At 41.3% G+C, this 18,367-nt stretch overlaps 1 protein-coding gene across 15 annotated transcripts in view; it reads left to right on the top strand.

Annotated features, from left to right (window-relative positions):
* Positions 1 to 18,367, top strand: part of UNC5D (unc-5 netrin receptor D) — a 532,476-nt gene that overhangs the window by 487,386 nt on the left and 26,723 nt on the right. For all 15 annotated transcript variants that reach the window (XM_078069620.1, XM_036081562.2, XM_036081563.2 and 12 more), the window contains 3 exons: positions 2,943 to 3,111; positions 4,736 to 4,963; positions 12,762 to 12,911. In XM_078069620.1, coding sequence (XP_077925746.1) covers positions 2,943 to 3,111; positions 4,736 to 4,963; positions 12,762 to 12,911 — 547 coding nt within the window. The remainder of the gene's footprint in view (positions 1 to 2,942; positions 3,112 to 4,735; positions 4,964 to 12,761; positions 12,912 to 18,367) is intronic.

Raw genomic sequence — 18,367 nt, 5'->3', positions numbered from 1 at the left:
AATTTGAATTCACAACCTGGTTACCATACAGTTGCCCCACAAACCATCTGGCTGCACAGAACTGGCTCTTAAATTATTGATCTTTTTATATCCATAAGTGTTCATAAATATGCACAGCATATGGTTGGATGGATGGATGGATCAAACACAAGGAAAAAGACAAGTAGCAAAAGTCGAACACAGCCAGACTTTTCCAACTACATTAGAGTGCGTGATGCCCGGAGCTGGTTCCTAGGATAGGCCCTGCAATCACTGTTGTTATTAGTTCACAGTTATCATTAGCTCACAGCAATTTTAGAAAAATGTGGGGTTTTTTGTTTGTTTTTTTTTGTTTGTTTTTTCTCCTAGCAAGAGCGTGAGTACTTCCTTATCAGATGTACTCTGGGAAAACTGAAATGCCATCCATACTGTCCTTAGGAATCTTCATTTTTGCCCAGGCCCAATTAAAGCCTTCTCTCCCCAGACCTCCATCCTCCAGTTTCCTAAGTCTGTATCCATGACGACACTTGGACTGCATTTTCCCCCTGTCTTCACTTGGGATGTCATGAGAGCCAGCAGCCCGACCAGAAATCTGCTAGTGGTTACAGAGAAGGAAAGTACATCCTGTCACAGAGATCAGGAGCCTGTGTACGAGTCAGAAATTTAGGGTGCATTTTGCGGCTCATCGCTTTGACGGACTACTCTGTGACCTTATGCTGTTAACACCTGCCTCCACAGGTGTGTGAAGAGCTTTAATTAATATTTGTAAATCTCCCTGATTGCCATAGATAGAATATGGCAGAGAGGGACAAATTATTATTAATCATGGGGGGGGGGGAAATGGAGAGATTTAAGTTTTGTTCCTTCACCAGAGACCTACACCCACAGACAATGTTTTCACAGTAGTAGGATTAGATATAAATCTTGATTTACTTCCTTTGCACTGGTGGAAATGCCCAGTGCCTGCTTAATGCAAAGCGCCCGTTGCCGGCTCTGCCTGAGACTCAATGTGCTCCGCCTCTGCCTCCTAATGCTATTTAAGTTATTACGGGAAGGAGCGTTGCTATTCACGAGTGTGAGAGTTCATCTAATTAGCTGATTTCAGTTCATTTGGCATTAAATAATTCCCCAAATTCCCATATGTTTGAACAATATGTTCAACAAGGGGGATGATTCTCTGAAAGCAATTAAATAGTTCTTTTAGGAGAGCTTGTCATCGGTCACTCATAAGCATCCCTGCTATTCCTGTCTGTGATGAAGGCAAGCAGCAATTATACGGAAAGCGCTTAACCTTCGCTAATGGTCGCTGGCAGGCATCCACAGACAAGCTGCCACCCCATGCTGCTTAGAGCTCACACTGGAATTTTACCTTTCTCCCCTCCCTCGCCCCCCCCCCCGCAAACCTCAAGTATATTATTGTATCCAGGCTGTTCAGCGAGCATTTGTTATTGCTCATACACTACTTTCCATCCCCGCCCACCTCGCCCGCCTGCTTTGCTTAAAGGGAGATGTAGACATATTTTCAGTTCCCCTTGCACCCTGGTAGTATGGGGAGAATTGTCGACTTTGGACAGTGGTTGCCTCTGTGGATGAAGTTTGCAAATCCATCTTCGGGGCTTCCTGAAAGGGGGGAGGACACTGCATTCACGTTCAGGTCTGTTTTAGATAGAATAGAGAGACGATGTCCCTGCCCCCTTCTGTGTCTGGACTTGTAATGCAGAAGCAAATTACAGGTCATGAGCTAGAGTAGGACCATTCCTAACAAGCAATGTCAACAAAAGCAGCTCAGAAACATGTACTCATAGGAAAACTGTCTGTTTATACAAGACCATGGAAAAGGTGGCATCTTTTGGTGATAAATTTCATCTTTATCTTGCTCAAGTGGTGGCTTTTTTGACGAGGGATGACATATTTAAATGTCCTTCCTAGGTCGGGTAAGAGAAAACTTCTGTATTAATACCAATCCCAGTGCTCATGTAGCATTGTTCATCTGAGAGTCATAAATGGCTTTATGGACTATATTCTGTATCACTGTATTTCTTACAAGTGAAAATACAGGCCCCCCAAAAATCAGATAGCTTGTTCAAAAACACAGAAGCAGTTGGGGAAGAATGAACAGACTTCTGGCCTATAAGCCAGCCCACCTTACCATTTGGGGACAGAGATTAAAACCAAAAGACAAGAAATTGAAAGAAATATTCAATGATATCATTTCCCTTTAGTTAAATTTCACCTCCTTTTATTATTTCATGACTCTGTATTCCCATTGTGAATAATTCACAATACAGAAAAGTGTCCACACTAGGTTTGGGTGGAATTACTTTAAATTTAGAACTAAAATAGTGAGGCGTTGATGTAATTGATTATACACATTTGTAACTGTCTACTGTGCTATCACTATATAACCTAGGTATTTGTGCATTGGCAGAAAACAAATGTTTTCAAAACCAGCAGTGACATACTCAATCTGGGTATGTCTGAAGGTTGCTTTGTTCGTAATAATTTTTTTTATGACTTATTAGCATTAAAAATGTTTGTAGAACGTGTTGTTGGGAGGAAGGAATCTGATGGGAAGATTACCAGATCAATAGTTCCTACAAAGCTCTCGGCTTTGGTCATTGATAATGTTATCAACGAGAATAAGGATTCAGCAGCCCGTGTGTGACACACCAGCAAGGTCTTTGCTCTCTTCTGTTCTGCCCTATATTTCTGAAGAAGCACCTGTCATTTTGTTTGTCAAAACCTAGATTTGAAATCTAAGCTAAACTCAGTCCGCGTGCTTGAGCCATTCAGGATAAATGGCTGTTGCCCAGACCAGCCCTGGGCACGTGTGGTGCCATCCAGGAAGGAATCCTGGGAAACCCTTTTCCTCAGCCTCAAGAAAGCCCCAGTCTATAACTAAATTCTCATTCAAATGCGCCCCCTTCTTTACACGCTTCTTGTATCCTCTCCCAACCGTAAAGCCTCCAGTCCGATGGATCCGAGGTGCTCCTGAGTCCTGAAGTCACCTGTGGCCCTCCAGACATGATCGTCACCACTCCCTTTGCATTGACCATACCACACTGTGCGGACGTCAGTTCTGAGCACTGGAACATCCATTTAAAGAAGCGGACGCAGCAGGGCAAGTGGGAGGTGAGACCCTAGTCTTCCTTTTGAAAAAATAGGATTTGGCTTCCACCATGGGATAGATTTAACCTTACCCTCTTTTAACACGAGTTTGCCGTGAAATATGTAAGCATTTTCTTGTTTTTTCAGAGGGTTGGTGGCATGTGCTTTACAATATCCTCAAGGTATTGGCTAGTGTTTTTCCATAATAATGGAAAAGAGAAGCAAGAGAGGATCCAGAGCTTCTCTCTTTGCTTTTAGAATACAGTTGTAATTACCCACACAGACGCGTACCGTTATGTGCCCATCCCTGGTACATAAAACCTTTACTTCTGTCCTTCCTCCCAGAGTGTGTCCCTGTCTGAATTGACTTTCCCTGCGGCCTCCGTGGAGGGAGGTCAGGAGGAGGCTCAGGCATACAGGCTGTGTTCATAAAAGAAACTTCTAATCATAGGGATTAGAACATGTTGAAATGTTCAGCAACACAGTAGTTGCTAAATACATTCTGGTGAATTAATGAATGCATTGAGAATTATTGAGCGTAGGTTGCCCTGTGTATAGGAGTACATATGAAAGTGATACAGTCCAAGGGAGAGTAGAAGAGAGACAAGAAAATGAGGAAGTGTGTGAGGAGGGTAACAACAAGAGAGACAGACACAGCAACGATTGCACTGTTATTACTATTTTAAGTGAAACCTCTGATTTATCTGTCTGATAGGGATTCCTTTTATGTCTGTCTGAAGTCAGTTTGCATGAAAGCAGGTGAATTATCTTGCTGGAACACAATGACCTGTTCCAGCTAGCCCTGGGATCGTCCCTCCCAGGAGGTGCTTCAGGCAAAAGGAATAAAAGGAAAATCTTGTTTCTTTAGGAGAAGAAAATTCCCATTTGCTACAATGGATTACATTTACCCTGCCCAGCTCTCTCTGCAACTAGCCTGTACTCTTTGTTGCAAATGCATTCTGCTGTTTATTCAGTCCTGGTACAACCAGGGGCACATTTTGTGGGCATGAAGTTCCATGGGTTTCATAAAGGGGCAGGATTTTGCTCTTTTCCATTATGGTTTGCTTTGCCTTGATTTTTACCACTTTAGTTTTTCAGTTGAGCGCTTCCTCACAAGCTTTTCATCCAGATGGTGTTATATTTATGCTCTACCCAGCCAGTCACACAAACCAAAGTTCTTATCAGGGAAGGTGAAATATTCTCGTACATCTTATCAAAACCATTTATTTAACGGTCCCTCATGAATGAATTTGGTGGAAAGAGGATAAAATATTTGAAGGAAAATAAATATTACCTTAAGGATATTGAAAGAGATTTTCAGAAATAGATCTTTTTCAAGACAGAGTTTGCTTGTCGGGTGTTAATATTTAAGGTTTTTCTTAAATTCAGCACTGCACAAATTAACTGAAAAAAAGGAGAATTTTGGAAATGAGTTTTGTTGTAACCTATAGAATTCCAACACACTGAATAGAACTATTTCTTGAGTTCCCCATGTAAGCAGTTATTTTGCTAGAAAAAGCGCATTTAACATCAAGGAAATGAGGACAGTAAAAATACTCTGAAAAAACTGTGTCTGTCCATGCAAAGTCATTGTTAAATCATATCTTATTTCCAAGCTGAGACAATTTCATACACCGTTTCCCCACAGGAAGTGATGTCAGTGGAGGATGAATCCACATCCTGTTACTGCCTTTTGGACCCCTTTGCATGTCACGTGCTCCTCGACAGCTTCGGGACCTATGCCCTCACCGGAGAACCAATCACAGATTGTGCCGTGAAACAGCTCAAGGTGGCGGTTTTTGGCTGTATGTCCTGTAACTCTCTGGATTACAACTTGAGAGTCTACTGTGTGGACAATACCCCTTGCGCATTTCAGGTCAGCGTTTTCTCTAGAATTCTTCTTTTGGTATCATGAAAGCATGGGGTTTCCTAAAGATCAGTATCAATAGAGAATACTATTGCTGAGGGTCTGCAAAATGAAGACACACCACTGACTTGCTGGGGATACCTATCCTGAAGCAAGAGTTGTGTTATGGTATGTCCAATCATGTGCTGAGGCCCGAGGACATGAGGTACTTGGCACTCAAGAATAGAGAAGAGTCAGGACGCCTGGGTGGCTCAGTCGGTTAAGCGTCTGCCTTCAGCTCAGGTCATGATCCCGGGGTCCTGGGATCGAGTCCCGCATGGGGCTCCCTGCTCAGCGGGGAGTCAGCTTCTCCCTCTCCCTCTGACCCTCTCTCTGCTCATGTGCGTGCACGAGCTCTCTCTCTCTCTCTTTCTCTCTCTGTCTCTCTCAAATAAATAAATAAAATATTTAAAAAAGAATAGAGAAGAGTTACATAAATACATACAGAAAACACTGTGTGCTGAATTATCAACTGACTTAGAAGTCTAGTCAGATTCAGAAAACAGAGACCCAATTGCAATAGATCAGAGAACAATCTCTGAGAGCCCTTTGTGAACCTTCATGGATGTCATTTAGGAGCAAAAGAGAAAGAGCTACCATGTCAAGAAAGGAGAATGGCATGAGCCACAGGAACAGCAAGAGTTATTTGATGTGCAGAAGGCAGTGAGAAAATCGCTTGAACAACTGAAGGTTATAGTTTGGGAACAACAATTATAAATCCTATCGATCAGCAGGCAGTCATATTATATCCTGGATACATAGTCTATTAATAATTAGGGCTACTAGGGCAGAGATAGTTCAAGGTTCCTTTCCATTTTTGGTACTTTTAATCATGTAAGACTCATTTTAAATTAGCTACTCACGAAGAGTACGAGTTTATTAATAGCAGCAAGGATAATGCAGAAGTGCCTGTGTAAGCTCTGCCCATATATAAATAGCATAGCTCTCCTGACACACCTCATCCCAGATCCCTGCTATTCCAGTCCTGGATCATTAAGTCCATTATGCAGAGCATTTCCTCAGTAACTAGCTTTTAAGACACTGAGCTGGAAAACTCATGTTTACCAATAGAAGACATACAATGACCTGAATCCTGAACATAAGCCAGTAAAAGAGACACAGTGCCAACCTATGTTCTCAAAACTTCCGCATCTCTTAAGTAGCACAGGTCATTTTGAAAGGCACACTTAATATATGGCTGCTCATAAAAGAGCCTTTTTTCAGAGGGGCACCATTTTGTAGAGGAAAGAACTTCCATGTGAGTTGTTAAACGTCATCCTATGATTGCTATTTGATAATCTTAATCTGCTTTCGCCACCCCTAATAAGAACATTTTTCCAAAATAAAACGCATTAATAGACATTCAGCAACCAAAAATAATGAGTTGAGGTCATTACTACCACTGAATGCATCATGACTCAAGTCAGATGTTTAGTAACTTGGCCAGATTTTGAAGGCTGAGTCAACTGGAGTAAACACGGGGGGCCTTGGAGGATTTCCAGCCTCCAGGCTCATATGGGCAACCCACTGCCGACCAGTGTGCCTGTGAGGATCTGTTTATCACAACTGCCTTGGAAGTCGGCCCTCATAGCCATTTTGATCTCACTTTGAATAATGCTGATGTCTATTATATACCAGTGAGTTTGACATTTGCCTAAAGAAAAAACTAAGTGACTTTCAGATAATCTATTCTCATTCCTCTTGATTGCTACCAGATTCTACAACAGCTCAACTGTTCACAGATGAATATGAATTGCAGTGGAAGTCATGAAAATGAGGCCCTAAACACAGCTTTTCCAAACCATTCTCCTTTCCTATGGGTAATAGACCCTTCTTCATCAGTGCTAGGGATTCTTCCTCTAAATTGAATCCAAATATCTTTATTTCATCATTTAGAGATACTTCTTAAAACACTGTAATTTTGCATTAGAGAAATGTTTTCCAGTAGAAATACTCTTGACCCCATTTGCCATAATCTATTTATCTCCAGTGATTCTCTCTCCTAGTATGTCCAATAAAGCTGATTTTAAAGGGGGGCTTGGTTGTACTTGCTATTGACAGGATGTACGTGACAGGTATCATGAGCAACAAAAGCCAGGCTTCCCCCTGGGGTGGTGAGAGATCGTCAGCCTTGGTTGAATAACTTTTCTGGCCCACAGAAAGATTACAACACAACTTGTAGCTTTTCAGAACACAACCGTGCAGTCTACGGTCTTGATCTCTGGGTTTTGTTTCTGAGAGAATCTGGCTTTCTGGATTTTTACCTTCCTAATAAGTGAACATGTTCAGGGCCTTCTGCCCAGGTTCCTTTAAAACCACTTCAACATCCCAAATCATCCGTGTCACGTTTTTCACAGCTTTGTATGTGGTATTTAATGAGAGGGGAAAATTATATAGTTACTAACCCATTAAAACTGTTCCACTTTAAGAAAGCCTTAGCAACAGTTCACTTTTTGAACCTCTAGCAGACTTCACACATTAATATTAGCTCCCCCAACTTGTGTGGTGTGAGCTGAAAATATTGTATACAGTGATGACTCATGTTCTGTAACTCGGATAGAACCCTGACTTCTTAGTCAAAAGTAATGGGTCATCTTTCAAGAAGCATTTCTACTGAAATTGACTGTACTGGCATTTGCCTCCATTATCACAGTGTTAAAAATGTTTCTTGTGACTTAGAAACAGGTACAAGCTTGGTTGCAATAGTTGCTGTGTTTATTGTAGTGCATCTTTCATGTCTCAAAGAAATAGCAACATATATGTGCCCAACTAGGACTGTCCTCTTGATCAAGAAAGAAGCCTGGTTGAAGATCATGGTGACGTCTTTCATTTTATTCATAGCTTATTGAAGTTATGTCCAATAAAATAAGCAAAATCTCCCCCCTCACTGGAAACCTTGGAAGGAGACAGCTTCTCAACCCAAGTCTTCTGTCCTCTTAGAACCAGTGAGGGTCTGGCGACATAATGGTCCCACCAAACTGTAGTCCTGTGGAGGGTTTTAGTCCTGGAACAGAAACATTGTCCCTTTCCAGGCTTGCCCTCCTCCCCTGTACCTCCTACAGGGGCTGCTCTGCTGGCTTCTCCTTTGCTCTGGGGTTATTTCTTCTGAATAATAGTACTGGTTTCTCTCAATGACAAAAACAAAAGACCACCTACACCTTGGTAAGACATAATTTAGTTTCAGGTTTTTGAAGACCTGTTCTGATAAATACATCTACAACTGTCTCTGGGAAGTTAAATCAGCTATGTTGTTGTTTTTTTTTACATAAAAATCTGCCTGAAGGTGAGAGGAGAATAAGAGAACAACCCATGACTTCTTGTCCTTCCTGTTCCTGTGTTTCTATGATAATTAGAGCTGCCATTTTGTGTGTGTGTGTGCTTGACATCATCTCCTTTGGTGAATTCAAACCAAAGGTTGAATGGTGGTATATTTATAAAACAGTAACATTTTAAGACCTAGGTTTCTGTTACTGTCTGTTTTATTTCTTTCTGTATCTGTCTCACATGGGTGTGCACGCATGCACACACACACACAGCTCAAACAAACCTTGAACACAGGGAAAGCAAGGAATTAAACACTTGCCCCATCTGAGGAAGAAAAAAAGGAAAAACAACTAGTTTTTTTTCCTCCATTGCTCCCAGCCCTCCTATTCAGTACCTCTCGGTACTCATTACTTACTTGGCATTAATGTGGATTTAGGATCTAATTTCAAAGGATTTCCTCCAGATGTAGTTCTTGTGTTTATCAATAATGCAACCTTGGGAAATATTGTTCACGTAAAGCATTTAAAGGAACACACCACAGCGACATAATTTCTGTGTGTGTGTATGTGTGTGTGCGTGCACACGCACATGCTTAAGTTCAAATGGTTTTGTCTCACAAATATGTAAATTCGGCCTGCCTGTTTTAGTATCCCTGAAGCCCACCTGAATATTGCTGCCTGTCTCATTAAATCAACATAAAGAGCTCACAAAGCTCAGGCTTTTCCTGGCCACAACTCCAGGATCTGGATAGCTAACAGCCCCCAGTGTGAAATGAGGAGGGAGACAGACTAGAACCACCACCAACCATAGCCTTTGGGTACATTTTATAGGAAATAAGCTGGCCAGACCCTATTTTCTGGTTTAATTAATGCAGATACTAATTTAACAATAGAACTGGAGATTTAACTTAAGGTCCTTGTCATATAGGAGGCAGATAGGAAAAATGAAGCGAGTATCAGGCCTCATGCTTGGAGTGATATATCCACTGAGTCACTCAGAACTAGCTCAGCAGAGTTGTTTGTATCAGCGATTCTCAAACCCAGCTGGGCATCAGAATCATCCGAAAAGCATTTAAAAATACCGATGTCCAGGCCCAGCCCTGAAAAGAGTACAGTAGGTTGTGGGCATAACTGGGAATTCTTTGCTAAGTGTAATTTATTATTTTTGTACTCAGGAGTTTCTTAACTCTGAAGCCAGTTGTGCCTTTATAAATATATAAATACAATGATTAGTTCCTTATTGGGCTTCTTCATTTTAATAATTACTTGTTGTGTTACAGAATAACTAGGATTGCTTAATATTTTGTACAAGATTATGAGACACTGGTTCAATGTGTGGAGATGAAAGTAAGCTTTAAAAAAAAGCAAAAATAAATCATGGTTGTATTTAAATTGGAGGCCCTAAAGCAGGAATTTCTAAAAGTACCATTTTCCTCTGTGAAATTATAAGTGGACATCTATTAAAAATTTCTAATATTCTCCACTCTGCATTTCAGGGACTGCTTAGGCAGTATATATAACCATAGGGCAAATACAGACTGACTTATGTCATCTTTATATATATCTTGCACAGTGAAAAATTATTTACGGGACAGAGTTAATAACAGTCTGACCTTCACATGACTCAAAAAAAAAAAAAAATCAAGCATAGGATAGAAAAAGGCAGGGAAATGTAGAAAAAATACTAGACCACAGTCAGGTTGCCCTGTTTTAGTCTTCGTTCCATCACTAACCCTGTAACTTGAGGAAGAGGACTTTCTTTGGGGGTAAGGGTGTGCTTCAAATTTTCATCTCTTAATAAGGTACATGATGATTTAAAACTACAGTTCTCTTCTAGTGTGATGGTGCTCCATATGACTTCTAAATATTAAAATAGCCTAGCTCTACACTAAGAAGTGCACCATCTTGCACAAGACACTTCATCTTCTGACCTCAATTTACTTCTCTGTACATTCAGGCAAGTTAGATTATTTAAAGAAAAGGGGTATGCTTTATAGAGCCCAAATATACTTTGAAGAGTCCACACTATTGTTATTGTGTGGCTTTCACGTGGTTTTAATAAGTACATTCTTTATTTGTACTTGTTTCTAACCTTACACTAGAATTGCAAAAAGAGGTTAATAGAGTATCAGGCTGATGATTTTGCTTGGCCATGAATAAGCCCAGCTAAGGAACAGAGGCCTAAAGAAAATAAGTAACCTGCCGAAGACCATGGAAATGTGACTGGAGTCCTGTGGCTCCAATTTTGGTTTACAAGATTCATCCTCTTTTGAGTATATGTAGTCCCCCAAAGATTCTTATACACCTTAAAACCTGAGTATCCATGTTCTAAAATTAAGTACAAAGTCCTTAGCATAGCAAGCGAGAATTCATGATTTGATTTTCATCACCTCCAGCCACTCACTTTCTACCCTAACCTGTCCCAGCTCTGCCTCGCCTCATACCTTTGTGCATACCCTGCTCACTGCCCCCAGTGCACGCCCCCGCCTTCTCCTGTGACTATCCCCGATCTTTAACTTCAAGGTTCAGCTCAAATATCACTTCTTCTGGTAATTCCGCACTTCTTTTCCTGGCCTCTCTTCCCATCTGGGTTAGGCTATACCCTGTACTTTGCCTTGACCTCCTAGGTAGACATGTATTTGTAATACTTAGATATGATAATCAGATGCCTACTCTACTGAGCCTGTCACTAGACTGTGAGCTCCCTGGTGGTGGAGACGGTTTTATAAACTCAGAGTCCAGCTCAAGCATAGCTCCAGTGGACACTCATTAAATCTCAGCAAGGAACCAGTGGTCAGCATCTGTAAAAGACCTCAACTCAGCATTTGGAGTAAATTCTCTCTCCTCCCCATCCTGCCACCATCCTTCCACTCTTTGTAGCCCCCATCAGATGCCAGTGACTATGTTGTCATGCTCAACTCCTAGACCCACACTGTTAGGAACTACCTAGCACTCTGTTGTTCAGTACAGTAATTACCAACCGCATGTGGATATTTAAATTTAAGTTAATTAAAATGAAAAACTCAGTTCCTTCCTCGCTCTAGCCACATTTCAAGTGCTCAACAGCCACTGTGGCCAATGGCTACCATATTGAGCAGCACAGATAGAGAACATTTCCTACATCACAGAAAGTTCACCACTGACCCAAGAGCCCCCAAGAAACACCCTCTCATTAAAAGAACCAGAGCAAATGACCTTGGAATTGAATCATTTAGTCCTGAGAAGAGATACCAGCAACTGACTAACAGTTACGTGTACGTGACGGGTAAAAGCTGGACAGCCGCGTCTTAGTAAGACATGTTTTTATTCCTGTTATTCTGCACCTAGACAAGAGTCAGTAAGATAACCTCTGGAGCTGCTTTTACTCGCTGATAATTGAAATGTAAGTTTTATTGTATTTATAAGCCTACTTGCCTGACTTCTCACAATCTTTTAGAATCTGGAAAGATTACAGGACATAATTAAAGGATCTCAGTTTTCTTATTTATTGTACCTCTGCAAGGGAATTAGAAGTCAATTAATGGTGACTTTAAGAAATGGATTTAGGGAGCTCTCTTATCTCCAATAACACTAACGACCTCACCCCGAAGGCAGGTTAACCTTTTGCAGAAATCATGTCGGTTATTTTATTTGGCTTATCATCTCTCCAATAGGATTCCAGACACCACAAATTTGGAACCAATTAAAATGGTTTGCTCATCATGGAACACTACATCAAAAACTAATGATGTATGGTGATTAACATAATAAAAAAAATAAAATGGCTTGCTCAATAGAATGTAGGTGAATTATGTGAATTGTGTTTATATTAAATATAATTTTAAAGATTTCTCAGTGAAAAATACAGGAGTATTTATCTTCAGGAATCTGATTTCTTTTTTCTGAGCTAAAACTAACTTGATAAACAACTTTTGTCTTGGCTTTTTGGCATAACTTTAATGAACATTACTACAAATAAATAGGATACGTGCACTCTATAACATTTATTTTGAACCAACGAGTAAGTATTGTATAATGCCCATATTCATGATGAACATGTGAAAGGGTAGAGCTGGTGAAAGGGTGAAGTCGTTGTTCAACTTTCAGTGTAAAATCTGAATACATCCCTTGATTATGGTTATAGCAGATGAAATTCACACAGTTGTGGAAACTCAACCGTATAACAGTTTGCTTGGGGCAGGGGAGGTCTTTTAGTTTTAAAGAAAGGCATGGTGTGTTTAAAAGCCTAAGCAACACAAATAATGAAGAACAAGTATTTCTTTCTGCCCACATCCTTATTAATCAGCAGCTTTGAGTCCCAGTCCTGACCTTGCAAGGATATAGGGTTCTCAAAGAAGTGTGTGTGTGTGTGTGTGTGTGTGTGTGTGTGTGTGTGTGTGTGTGTATCATGCTGTTTGTCTATTTCCGGGAGACACATGGTAGGGAGCATACCTATCTATGGAAAGAAATGTGGCAGAAACTGTATACTTCATTGTTATGCCTCTTTTCTCTTTCCTGCCCCATAGGAAGTAGTTTCAGATGAAAGGCATCAAGGTGGACAGCTACTGGAAGAGCCAAAATTGCTGCATTTCAAAGGGAACACCTTCAGTCTTCAGATCTCCGTCCTTGATATCCCCCCATTCCTCTGGAGAATTAAACCATTCACTGCATGCCAGGTACTGGCCAAATGGGCTGCTAACAGAAATAGCTTTGCTTTAACCAGCAAGCAGGTCACTAAACCCTGGTGAGGGTACTCTTGACTTACCTCCTCCTTTAAAAGTATGGATTTAATCTCAGAACTGTCACAGAAATGTAGCAGTTTGGACTACACACAAAGAATTAATTGTATTGTCATCAACTCACAGGTTTCTAACACGTGGGGGGAAAAGGTGCTTTATGTCAGGTATTGTGAAATTTCTCCTCTCTCTCACTTAAACTCTCGCTCAGCATAGGTTGAAGATGGTTATTTAACAACTTAGAGCGAGGTTGGTTTGTTGTTTGTTTTTATTAAAACCAGTTCATTACGAGACATGGTTTTAATCATGGTCAGCTATGAAAGGTCTGGATGTCAGTCCTTCAAAGGGTGACAATTTTGAGTTGTGGGGAGCTCTGGGTGGCCAGGTAGACACAAGAGGTTTTGTCCAGAATATATGAAGTGCTTGCCTCCAGGTAAGCTGGGAAAGATGGGAAGACGAAATTATAAACTGAGAGCCAAAGAAAGGATCATGCCTCTTAGAATCCTTTGACAAATATATAAACATATTTCTGCATGATTATTCACCTATCTCTGTATCAGAGAATTTTAAAGCATTGCAAAATGACTTAGAGCCTCCTCAGATGACTTTTAGGGGATTTGAGTAATTGCTTAGCATAGAAGGATCTCTTATCGACGTGTGACCCTGTCACCAAATGCTGTGGAAATTCCCCATGATGAGTACTGTCATCATAAGCAGCTAGCTGGTCTACAGTTGTTTCCTAAACCAAAGTCACCTGTGGTTCAGGTGACAGGACAGGTCCTTAACTTTGGAAAAGCTTCTGGTGGGTTCAGATTGATCCAGAATCACAGGAGGCTTTCAGATGTCTTTGTTTCTGTCATAAGCTGCAGAGCCCTGTGGGGTTTTAACCTTTCCATCCTTGTGGCATTTATTAAAAACAAAGACCAAAAACTTGCACAAGGTAAACCAGCTTGTCAGAATGGGAACAAGCCAAATCACAGAGAGAAAAACCTTGCCTGAGCCATGAGAGTTAGGTAAAAAAAAAAAAAAAAAGTTGAACCACCAGTCCTTTTGCCTTCAAAAATTCACGTTTTCAAATTAGACAAGGTTGTATTTTCCTGTTTACTTTTCAGACTTCTCGTTACCTTGGGAACTGCCCCTCTGTGTCCTCTTTCGGGGCATTCAGAGCAACAAAAGCATCTCTCACGGCCCCAAACCATTTTTTTTTTTTGACACATTCAGCATATTTCCTTATAGTGAGAGGTTTTCTATAAATAAATGGATTGTTTATGATGTTCTAAGACCGAGGTGTCTTTGTGTCCAGGAAAGTGGTATTCAGAGTTTCCAGTCCAAATTGAACTTCAGGACATTGTTAAAACAGGTCCTGAAAGTCATGTAAATTCCTCTGTATTAATCTTTATAGGCTTAAAGGCATCATTCCACTGGATCTAATGCAAGTGCCTCTGTCCAAAGTAACTATTAAGTTTAATGTTTAGAGATAAAAAAAAAATCAGATGAAAGGACCATAACCTTGCACCAGTCCTTAAACAATAATTCCAACACCAAGAATTCCAAGGAGAGCCCCGGGCAGGAAAGGCATTGGGGGCTAGGAGCCTGTGGACCTCAGAGCATGCAACAGGGCCAGCCAAAGCCAAAGGGCATTGGCTCACACGGAAACCCAACAAGCTTTACTGCCAGGATGGGTTGGATTGCATGGACGTTGCGAACATGGATAAATATTTGCCTTCTGTAATTGAGCATAATTTGAAAGAGTCTTGGAAGGCTGAGAAATAATTTAATTTTCTCTGCACCAGGAGGTTTGCCACTGAGTTGCATTTCCACTTCATTTTTCTTACCCACAAATGGCTTTCTGCTCTATTCCTCCTTTCCGCCCCCCACCACCACCACCCGCCTTGCCGCCATTGTCTTGCCCCTGTCATCACTGAAATCCCCTAGCTTGTATGAACACATATTGTGCTGCTCTTAATGGCCCTGCTGCATTTGCTCCAGGCATAAGATGTAAGCACTTCGGGGAGGGTTTGTGTTCATGCTGCTTGAACCTCATGTAGAACATAATGTGCACTGATAAACTTGGCGTGGATAATAGAGAATGGCTTTTCATTAGGGCTTCGCCGATGGGAACTAACTGAGAGCTATTGCAGGGACAGAAAATCTCACTCTTCCTGACATCATTTATAGGTCTCCCCTTCAACTGGTAAATCTCCCTGTCGTCTTCTGTCATCTTCCAGCTCAGTGCATGGAAGACCACTGGTCTTCCTGTCTCCCCCTTTCTCTAACTTCACATCAGGAATCTGAGAAGCGACATATTCCACTTGGTCCCCAAAGCCTGTTCTCTTTGGAAACCTTCCTTTCTTCTTCTGGGAAAGGTGGAATTTACCAGGAATTTTCAGGCCTGGGAGGTACCCACTGCAGAGAATATCTGCCCTATCAGACACCAACCAACTGCATGAGGAATGTTTTTAGAATGGTGTGAATTCAAGGTCGGATCCAGAGCTTTGTGCGGAAACCCTGTGTATAGGCAGACCAGCTAACTTTGAAATCTTGTTGGGTTAGGTTCGGGAGGATTACAGTTGACGAAATGCTACGCTACCACCCACAGTGCTAGTCCCGCCCAACCCACCCACCCCCAGAGATAAACAAGTATTCCTTCTCTTCTTCTCAGGCTTTTTAGGACTTGACCACAGTTAGAGATCCCCCTCCACAGATTTAGCAGACCTCGTCTAGGAGGTAAATAACTCCGCTTTCCGTAGGTTACTGGGACCTGGGTGCTACTGAGTCACACGTTCTGCTATTTCTTGCTGACTGTGGGGTGGAGAAGCTGGAATAGGCAGTATACAATAAACTATTATTTTTTAAATCCTACAAAACACAAAGTCGGGCTATCACCTCCCTAGGATAAAAGCAGCTGTCTTTTCAGCATACTTTGTGTCTTGGGGAACCCAATGTCTGTCTCCTAGGATGTGATTTACATTCTCTCCATCTGCTAGGAACCTAATTATAATGGGAATCAAAATGAAAACATTTCCGGAATTCTTTAAACACCCATAACTTTGCTACGCTTTGTCCTCCCATATTACTTTCCACATCATTCTTCTCACTCAGTGAGCATCTTGATAGTTTTTTTAATAATGAAAACAAAGGTGATTGCCCTGACAACACACTAATCACAGTGCTTCTAATTCTATTACTTTTAAATGTTTTGTCAAGCCCTATTGGTAGCTGTTACTCAAGCCAACAATAAAAAAAATATTCTTTTGATACGGTCTTAAAATCAGAATTTTAAAATGTCTTGATTGTGTGCAGTGGGATGCAAAGAGAAAAGAGAAGAGAGTGTGTGCTTGCGCACACGCTCATTCTCGTGGCTTTCTGCACTGGAGGATTATCTCTGCAGTGGGCATTACTCTCTTACCTTTCTGCCACCATTCTCTGGAGAAAATAGAAGAAATGTAGCAAATTATACCAGAGAAGACACTTTTCAATAAATGGCCAGTACCTTTTTTTTTTTTTTTTTTTAGGAAAGGAAGCATTATCAAGGATTCAGATCCACCACACAACATGGAGATCAGTTTAAGAGCAGGACCTTGAATTCAGCTCTGTCTGACCCTGACGCCCAAGAACTTATGTTATGCTGTAATGACTCAAATTTCCGTTTAAAAACACAAAGACCTTTTTAGTTTAGTTTAGGTTTTTTTTTTTTTTAAGAGTCGGGGAAGGGGCAGAGGGAGAGATAATCTTAAGCAGGCTTCATGCCCAGCATGGAGCCCGACACAGGGCTTGATCTCACAACCCTGAGATCAGGACCTGAACAGAAATCAAGCATCAGACACTTAACCGACTGAGCCACCCAGGCGCCCCCTTAGTTTTCTCAATTAGGCAAAAGTACCTGTTAACCGTGGAGCCCTATGTTAGTTTCTTTCATGAAAGGGGGTGGTGCAAAGGAACTATAAAAAATGTACTAGTTTGAAGGAGAATTCATTTGAGGGCTATTAAAATGAAGATGGGACAACAAATGATGGAAGCACCAGGCAGGAGACTCTGTTTAATGTGGCAGGCATCAGGGGGCCATACTGGGCCCCATTGCAAAGGATTCTTATAACAAGAGCAGAGTTCCCAGGCGATCTGGTCACATCAGTGTCCCCCAGTCATGATTAGAGGTAAAAGAGACATCACAATGCTATTTCCTGAAGAACACCAATCAGCTGCTTCCCGTTTCCCTCTCCAGTCAAGCCCTAACCCCCTCATTAGCTCAGTATTGTAGAGACTGCAGGGAGGAGATTGGGGAGTAGGTCACCACAGTTAGCTCTAATGAGGAGAGAAGAGGATCATTAATGGCAATAGGAAAATTAGAGAAGGACAAGACAGTGAATGGTGATAATCAGTTTTGAAAAGGTAGAGTTGTTGGAGAAAGTAAAGGCTAAATAAAATGACTTGTAGTGATTAGGGGTATAATGTCAGTGATTGATAATAGATAAATTCCAGAGACATAGCTATTGGGAGTTCTCCACAGAGACGTGGCAGTGAGCAGATGGGATCTTGAAGAGTTCAGCAAGCAGAGAGACAAGTGTTGGAGGCTGAGATAATGAAGTAAGGGTTACCCACAGCTTACAAAATGGAAGAAGCCTTAGGGGGAGAAGCACAGTAAGTCAGGTTGGACAACAAGAAGAAATGGCATTTCTTGTAAATACATATTATTATTTATCTGGTGTAGAATTTGGTGCAAATTCAAAAAAAGTCATTTTTGAGTGTTGTCGGTAAAATGAATTCCTCCAAAGATTGCTGGGGGACCTCACCAACCAATCTCACTCCTTCTCTCTGCTTCTTGAGATGAAAATTCCACTGCCTTTCACTTGGTTTAGGATTAAGAACAAATGAAACAAACCCACAAAACCTTTATACTCCTTACTGGGATGTGTGGTAGGAGTTGGGGCATGAGTTTCTTCTCTCAGACTCCCTCAGCTAGCGCTCCTCTCTTCAAGTGGACAACAATCAGAGTCCATCCCTCCTTGTTGATCCCCCCAGGAAGCATCCAAAATCCAGACCTGTGAGACTTCTAGTAGAGAAAACTAAACTCAGAAACAAGCAATGTGCCCATTAGAGCTCAGAAAGAACTAGGTAACTCCTAGTTCCTCCAAGTGAATAGTCTGAATTTTAATCATGGCCCCAGTCTCCTAACACATGATGGCTTCATCACCAGTCACACTTCAGAGTATCAAACCTCCAAACCTGATACATCTTCTGCCACCTGCCAGTGTTAATATTGGAGAAAATGATATTTATAGCAACAGGTAAAAAAGAGTACATTAACGAGAAGAGAAGAAGAGAAAAAGGTGAGGATGAACGTTACTAGAGGCTGGTCATTCATGGTCATTGCCAAGAAGGAGAGACTTTTTTTGTAG

This window comes from Halichoerus grypus, chromosome 3 (assembly GCF_964656455.1).
Source record: "Halichoerus grypus chromosome 3, mHalGry1.hap1.1, whole genome shotgun sequence".
Lineage (NCBI taxonomy): Eukaryota > Metazoa > Chordata > Mammalia > Carnivora > Phocidae > Halichoerus > Halichoerus grypus.
Note: the sequence above shows the minus strand (reverse complement) of the source record. Positions and strands in the feature narration are given on the sequence as shown.